Here is an 8,240-nt window from a genome sequence, read left to right as displayed (position 1 = left end):
TTTTTACTTATTAATTCCATGGTTAACTTTTACCTTAATGAATCTTTGGTAGTTCGTAGTTGCGGATGCTTGCTAAAGTTTCAATCATAAGGACATGTGATCCATGTACGAAAAGTATGTTAGCTTAAGCCTCTCCCTCATAAGTATGATGAGTATGACTATTGTGTTATATTCAATTGCCTAGGGACAATTCCGCACATACTACCGCCACTTTTCCAAACTCACTTTATTTACTTTATTGTTATTTATATAAAGAGCACCTAACTTTTATTTACACGTTCTTTATTATCTTGCAAACCTATCTCACTACACCTATGAAGTAGTTTTATTTCTTGTTCTAAGTAAAGCGAACATAGTGTGCATAGAGTTGCATCGTTGGTCGATAGAATTTGAGAGAATATTAGTTCTACCTTTAGCTCCTTGTTGGGTTCGGCACTTTTATTTATCAAAAGGGCTACAACTGACCCCCTATACTTGTGGGTTATCACTCATCTTGCTAGACGGTTTAATGTTTCCATTAGACTGAGCGAGAATTGTGTGTTGCCTGAGAAATACCTAGATTATGATTCCATGATATTGCATGAGTTTATTGAGAAAGCTATTCCCCCTCATTACTATCGGTACAACTTGTGTTTAGCCAGGGTACCCATAAGGTTATTACTCTGACTGCTCTTGCTTTGTGTGTTGCTGATGCAAGGGGAGATATCTTATCATGCCAAAGGACATCATCAACTACAAGAATGCATTGGCCACCACGAAGAATGAGGTTCACGTGTGGAATGCTTAGGTATCACAATCGACTCGGTTCTGGACGTGAGGGGTGTTGGAAATATGCCGTAGAGGCAATAAAATTCTATTATTATATTTCCGTTTTCATAATTAAGAGTTTACATTTCATGTTATAACTGCTATGATCCCAGAACATGCGATTCAGTGAAAACTCATACGCATGTGTGGACTGATAAACAGTAAAAGAATATATTCCCGATCTTGCCTCTAAGGGCATCTCCAAGGCGGGCCCGCAAACCGCCCGCATTCGTCAGGACCACTCTGTCCAGATAGGAAGACATCCAACACGGGCCTGTATCGGTCCGCGGGGCGGTCTAGATGCTATTTCTCCCGTAAATTGGAGACGAAGTGGGGAGAGGTTTGCGGGAGTCCGGACACCCAAAACATAGGACTCCGACACGCCCGGCCCACCCAATCCCCCGCTCTGAACCCATTTCCTTCCACTCCGCCCCTTCTTCCCCTTGCTTTGCATCCGCATCCTCCACCTCCGTCACCGTTGTTGTTCGTCTCCAGCCGCCACAAAGGCATTGCTAGACGCCCGCAACTAGCACCGACGAGCCCGCTCGTCATTCCGACAGAGCTTTCCACCCTGGAGCCGTTTGTACCCTGGTATACTCCGCTCCTATCGACGACCTCCATGGCAGACACCATGCCCGACAGGTGTTCATAAAAATGCCATTGAGCTTCTTTTAAAATGCTATGTCATTTTTTAGAGTACGAAGGATGGTGAGGTACTCGACCATGGACGATGAGTTGTTGTGTGATGCGTGGCAAGCCTTATCCGCGGATTTCGTAGGCAGGAGCAAAGGGGGGCCCTTCTTGGGAGCAAGTGCATGAAAAGTTCCACGCACAAAAGCACATTGCTCCCTACGACATGTACATCATTCAACCACGCAACATGAGGTTGTTGTCATATCATTGGAACGCTATCTAGATCAGTGACACCAAGTTTTGGGACGTGGTTCGTCCGCTCGAGGCAAGGTGGCCATTGCACGCGACAGAGGACGAGATCGTAAGTTTTTCTTTCTATTGCTCAACTTGTTGATTGATTCATTATCTTAATGTTGGTCTACATGTTATATGTAGTCCGCATGCGCTGTCGTGGTGTACCACAAGGCAGAGGGACGTCCATTTAGGCTGGTCATAGTGGGGAGTAACTTAGACTAATGTCATACATATGACACTAGTCTATGTTACTACCTTCATAGTGCTAAGTGTCATAGAAGTAGTATCATATATGGTTGCATTTATTAGCTTATAGACTCAACATTTCTTGGGAAGCGCTATGTGATGGTAGCATAATATGTTACTCCAAACACCTCTCTCCTCATTAACTAGGTGCCACATAAGCAAACTTGTCTTGGGATGTGTTATGTTACTAGCTAAGTTACTCCCACTATGACTAGCCTTACTTGCACACGATGTTGAATGAAGCTAAAGGGGAAGTATGTGTGGGAGGGACGACATGATCCGTTCATGAAAAACTTGTTGGACATCCGAGATCTAGTTGAATCTGAGACCTTGTTGTACTAGACTTAATTAACATGCTACATGTGAATGATTTGTGCTATTTTCTATCCGAACTTTGTGGGTGGATGAGGAGGGTGTTGGCAGAGTTTTATATCTATTATAATCATTAACAATAAACAATAAACTATTTTGCTATTGTTGAAAAAATAGGTGCAAAGCATATCATTTTAATTGGCATACAACATAATCAGATAAACCATGTCAAATCAGTACTAACATAAATCAACACTTAAACATTATGTTCAAGAGACAGGGGCATTTCATACTTTCACCACCAACTAGAGTTCCAGCAGCCATCCTAAAATCTGGCTCTCATACGGTCTTGATACATCTTATTTGCTCAAACACACCAGCTAGCTAGGTGGCTAGGCGGAGCTGGTCACAGCCTCAATCTTCACCAGATCCAGTGTAGCAGCGAGGGGAATCGACGCACTTTCGTCTTCCATGCGGAACTTGAACGTGAGGCTATCATGTCACGCTGTAGGTGGAGGTGGGAATAAGTGGGACTAGAATTCCCATCCCACTTAAAACGCCTTATTGGGAGCCCGTTGGACCAGAAAGAAATTAAGTGGGCTAGCCCCTTTAGCCCATTGGGATCCCACTTTACCCTATTAGCCCATCCCGAAGACAGAGGAGGCGCTGCAGGGCAGGCGCACTCATGCCGCCGCCGTTTGATGGCCGACGCCGCCGCATCACCGTCCCCTCCCTTGCAGCTTCTTGCCGTTCCAATCAACACTCGTCGATCCCCTCGACCCCGGCCGGACGGGATGGTCAGGTCGCCGGCAACCCCCACCCCGACCCCCAGGTCGCCGGCTGCCCCAAACCCGACCTCCAGCTCGCCGGCTGCCCCAAACCCGATCTCCAGCTCGGCGGCTGCCCCAAACCAGACCCCCAGCTCGGCGGCTGTAGGTAATCCACCAGATTCATTCAGATGCTTGATTTCCTTTCCATGTATTTACTGAAATTAATTTTTCCCCCTTTTGTTTCTGTTGGAAATGTACTGATTCTAGTGAAAAGAAAAATTGTAGTCTGTAACTCACAAGTTGTGATAGTTGTAGCCTTGTAGGATTCCATCAACCACGCAAGTTCTTTCCTTACCATTGAATGGAACAAAAGATGTAGTCTGCATGCTCATTACTACATATTTGAAGGCCATCATATTACATTCTAATAATGCAGTGGTATATATCAATGTTCCACTTGATTCAGCCCTTGTAGGATGTTGTTGGGTGGTATAGCCCTGCAGTTTTGCTGTGCTCAAAAGATTTGATATACAGAATGCTGAATCTGAATCTCTTTTCTTGAAGAACAATGTGCCGGGACTAATGGGACTCTGGGATGATTGATCATCTCTTTCCGATATGCTAATTATTGAATCTTAAGATGTACTCCAGAATCCAGCCCTTCTTGAATCTAGTAGAATCTAGCCCTTGTTCAGGACCTGTTTTTTTGTTAAACAATTTTCGAACCTGGCCCTTTGGTTCAGCCCTTTTCGAGGACCCCAACCACACACTTCTAATTGATATATTTTGAAAAGTATTGGTTGTCAAAACTATAAAAGTTTGACTGGTGTTATAATATCATTCTTGTAAAGACTAGCTAGAGTACTGATAAGATGTCGTTTTATTACTAGCCTCTGTTTCAGAATAGGCGACATTCTATAATACATACATTCAGATTTCTACTCCGTATATCTTTTGACTGCTAAGCAATGTTTTGTTATTTAGTTGTTACACATAAAGATACCATTAAATTCAAAATTGTTTCACAATGTATATGTTTGTAACCATCTACTTAGATGCTGGGTTTAGCTCTACAATGTTGCTATTCTCACAAGATCTGGCAGTATGCACAATGCTGAATCTGAATCTCTAGAGTGTGCTGAGATTGATACGAGAACCTACTGATAAAGTGATAATCAAGTGCCATAGGAGTAATCAGTAATACAGCAAGTTCTTTCTTTCTTATTCTGCTGTACCTTTTAATAATGTTACTTGGTTGTGAAAATTTTCAGATCTTGAGGAGCACAAGGGTACTGGTGAGCTCTTGCGTGCCATAAAAATTGAGAAGGCTAATGGCCCGGATCTTGAGGAGCACAAGGCTGCTAGTGAGCTCCATGTGGAACCACCAAAGTGCAAGAAAAGGAAGCGAAGTAGGCAGAGTAGCATCGAGCTTCATGTAGAACACCAACAAACAAACAAAGTCGTCATGAAGCCGTCGACGTCCAAGAAAAAGAGGAAGGTAAAATTATCACACTACTTTATCATGAAGTCGTCGAAGTTCAAGAAATAGACATAAAGTCATTATGTCTATTTTACTGTTTAGCAATACTTATTAGACAACAACAATTTTTTTCTCTCAGGCAAATGAAGGAATGTGCACTAATCCACCGGCACCATTGCTTGGACCTTTGGCCGTTGACATGGATAAGCAGGCACCACCATTAAAGAAGAAAAGGCTTAATAAGGTGAATTTCAATTGCGAATGATTATATCTGAATCAAATTGCCCTTCTCAAGCTTATTTGTCTACCCTTTTCTTGTTTCTAGAAAGATATTTCAGTTGCAACAACTATCAGATTGACTCTTTCTCAAGCTTATTGTGTATGCTTTTCTTGTTTCCCAGAGAGATGCTGCAACTATACCATCATCCGGATCTTTGCCCATTGACAAGGATAGGCAGCCATCACCTGGATCTTTGCCTGTTGACAAGGATAAGCAGCCTTCACCTGGATCTTTGCCCCTTGACAATAATAAGCAGCCATCATCTGGATCTTTGCCCGTTGACAAGAATAAGCATCCATCACTATCCAAAAAAGTGGTAAGGTCTCCAGTCCTTAACAATGTCGTAGTTTCATTCTTAGCAAGAAGAGAAAAAAGGCTAAGTCACTAGAGAGCTCTCCAACGTCACAGCCTTCACTGCTAGCTCTGTCACCCAAAGTAGCAAACCTTGGTTCACGCAGACCACGAAAATTAAAATAAAAAATTTGGAATGAGGCAGAGCCAATCTATGTTGATGGAATGCTTGCACATGGTCGTTGCATTTATTGCAACAAACTCTTTTCTGCCTCAAAAAAGTCAGGTACAAGTCACATCGGTAAACATTTGGTGATATGTGAAGAAAAAGCTAAAATGGATGGTATGGTTGCCAAGATACAAACTGATAGTGCAATTGATCCAGAGTGGAAGTTTGACCAAGGGCGTGCACGTAGAGCACTAACAAAGTTGATTGTGCAACATGAATTACCTTTCACTTTTGTTGAATATCCTGGCTTTAGATCCTTTGTTAAGACGTTGAATCCATGGTTCAACGTGGTATGCAGAGAAACAATTAAACAGGATTGCATTGATGCATATGATAGACACAAAAAAGAAATTCAAGCACTTTTTAGCAATCTAAGTTCTCGAGTATCATTAACGGGTGACATGTGGACGTCCAATCAGAAGCTGGGTTATTTATGCATAACTGCCCACTTTATTGATGGCTCATGGACTCTACAAAACAGAATAATCACATTTTGCCTCTTGGAAACTCCACACAACGCTCATAACATGTTTGACATGGTGCAAAAGAGCTTGAGAGATTGGAATATTGAAGACAAAATCTTTAGCTTTACCCTGGACAATGCACCAGTTAATACCTCGATGGTTGGCCACTTGAGAAAAAAAATTGGCAGATAGGTATCTTGTGCATCATAGTGGAAAATTATTGCATGTTAGATGTGCTGCACATGTACTGAATCTAGTGGTGCAAGATGGGCTCGACGCAATGGCGTCAGTTGTTGATAGAATCAGAGAATCAGTGCAGTATGTCAAGAGTTCGCAAGGCAGAATGGAGAAATTCAATGCGATGATCGCGCGGGTGGGACTTGCTTGTAAAAACCATCCTTCCCTGGATGTGCCTACCCGATGGAATTCAACGTACCTAATGCTTGAATCATCATTGCCGTTCAGAGCAGCGTTCGAAGCCTTGAAAGAAACTGACAAAGATTATAAATATGCTCCTTCAGCTAGTGAATGGGAGATGGCCAAAGCTATTTTCCATCTTTTGGGAGCCTTTTACACAGCCACAAAGAAAATCTCGGGTAGGACATATCCCACCTCTCACCTGTACTTCTATGAGGTCTGGAATGTGAATCAGATAATGGAGAAAGAAGTCGTAAGTGAAAATCCTACCATTGTTGCCATGGTGAAAGAGATGGAGGAGAAATGGATGAAATATTTTGAGGAGTCGTTCTTAACAAGTTGTCTGCCAGTGATATTTGATCCGAGGATACAAATATGAATATGTTCACTTCCGATTGACCGCAACTTTTGGTGGTGGCGCTGAGAAATATCTTACCAAGGTGAATAGTGCGATGAAGATCCTATTTGCTGAATATGCATCTGAATATGAAAACACTTCTGATGAAGGTGATGAGGTTGCAGAGGAGGATGGTGAGGGCACTCTCAATGACTGGGATAAGCATTTGAGATTGAAAAGATCCCACAACTCAAATGAGCTACAACGATATCTTGAAGAAGACCTGTTTCCTCACTGACAGAAATTGGATATCTTAAAGTGGTGGGAGATTCACTCCCCAAAGTATCCAGTGCTTGCGGCTATAGCACGGGACATATTGGCAGTGTCTGCGTCTACAGTGCCTGCAGAGGCTGCATTCAGCAATGCTGGAAGGATCATCACTGCTCAAAGAAGTAGTTTGACCCCTAGTACTGTTGAGACGCTGATGTGCCTCGAGGATTGGTTTCGAGCAGCTGGTAATATGTTTTTAATTATTTTTCCGTACTTTATTTAATACCTTCAATGTTGAATGTTTCATTTTGAATGCCTTCAATATTGTAGATCGCCAAAAGGCGGAACCAACAGTTGGAGACCGTGTGGATGATCAAGATGATGCTGGAACAACCTAGGTAATTCTGATACTAGCACGGTGCACTTCAGTACAATCATCCTTTGTTGTCCTGGGGGTAATTTTTTAACTCATTAGGACATGGATGATTACTGATCTTTCATTGTATTGACGTGAAGTATTGGTTGAGGTTGCAATACATTTGTGCTTTGGACTGGAAGCACAAAGAAACCGTTTATTCATGTCTCTTGTACCTTATAATTCTCTTGAACCTGTGAGGTTGCTGGACTGTAAATGCTTTTCTTTCTTATGGCATTGTAACTATCTCATTTATTTTGTTCATCTATACGCCCAGTTGGTCTTTTGCATGTGCTGAATAGTGCTGCCAAAATTGATACATGAAACAGTCTGATGGAACCTTGGTACTGTTGTTTACCTTGTTATAGTAGAACTAGTGCTTTTGTTTTTTGTTTCCCCAAGTTGTAGTTGATCTCTAGTACATATTTCTTTTATCTCACAGATATGAATCTGTAGTTCAGATTCATTTTGTTATTTTGGCATATACAAAATGAAAGAGTACTGATATTCTGAAGGTTTCACATGTTATGCAAGGCTTTAATATTTTCATCGCCAAACTATATTAAGCAAAATGCATTGCTAACTACAGTAACTTGATTAGAAGGTTGCCTTTCATTCACTTGCACAATGTGTTATATTGTTTAGGCTGACCATGTTCATCCCCACAGGTTCTTTGATGTGCCGCCGTGCTGTTGCATGCTTTCTACCATGATGTGAAGAAAGATCATGTCACCAATATTCGGAGCATACAGTCATATAGCCCTGTCAAGTTTGCCATTTGTGATGTACTATGTGTTCACAGATTTTACCATTATCAGATGTAATGTGTGTTCAAAAATTTACTTTCATTTGTGATGTTAGATGTCAGGTTTACCATTGTTAGCATATGGTGTACAATCTGGATGGCTGTAGCCTGAACCAAAGTTGTATTCTGAGAATTTTCATTAGTACTGTAGACTAAATAACTAGCAATCATATTTGCCTGTAGCCTGTAG

At 41.8% G+C, this 8,240-nt stretch overlaps 1 protein-coding gene across 3 annotated transcripts; it reads left to right on the top strand.

The window, feature by feature from the left end:
* Positions 1-2,900: 2,900 nt before the first annotated feature.
* On the top strand, positions 2,901-8,232 carry LOC125509677 (uncharacterized). Of its 3 annotated transcripts, none has more exons than XM_087526424.1 (7): positions 2,901-3,228; positions 4,334-4,560; positions 4,682-4,786; positions 4,944-5,138; positions 6,731-7,075; positions 7,161-7,228; positions 7,914-8,232. In XM_087526424.1, the coding sequence occupies exons 1-5, from the start codon at positions 2,994-2,996 to the stop codon at positions 6,788-6,790; spliced, it is 822 nt and encodes a 273-aa protein (XP_087382550.1). In that variant the 5' UTR covers positions 2,901-2,993; the 3' UTR covers positions 6,791-7,075; positions 7,161-7,228; positions 7,914-8,232. The 3 variants fall into 3 exon arrangements, with proteins under 3 accessions (XP_087382550.1, XP_048530659.1, XP_048530657.1); XM_048674702.2 differs by having other exon boundaries at positions 2,902-3,228; positions 5,641-7,075; XM_048674700.2 differs by having other exon boundaries at positions 2,903-3,228; positions 4,944-7,075.
* The last annotated feature ends 8 nt before the right edge of the window (positions 8,233-8,240 follow it).

The sequence above is a fragment of the Triticum urartu genome, chromosome 5A (assembly GCF_056163025.1).
Source record: "Triticum urartu cultivar PI428250 chromosome 5A, HENAU_Tu73, whole genome shotgun sequence".
NCBI classification, from domain to species: domain Eukaryota; kingdom Viridiplantae; phylum Streptophyta; class Magnoliopsida; order Poales; family Poaceae; genus Triticum; species Triticum urartu.
The sequence above is the reverse complement of the archived record's forward strand: the minus strand, read 5'-3'. Positions and strand labels throughout refer to the sequence as shown.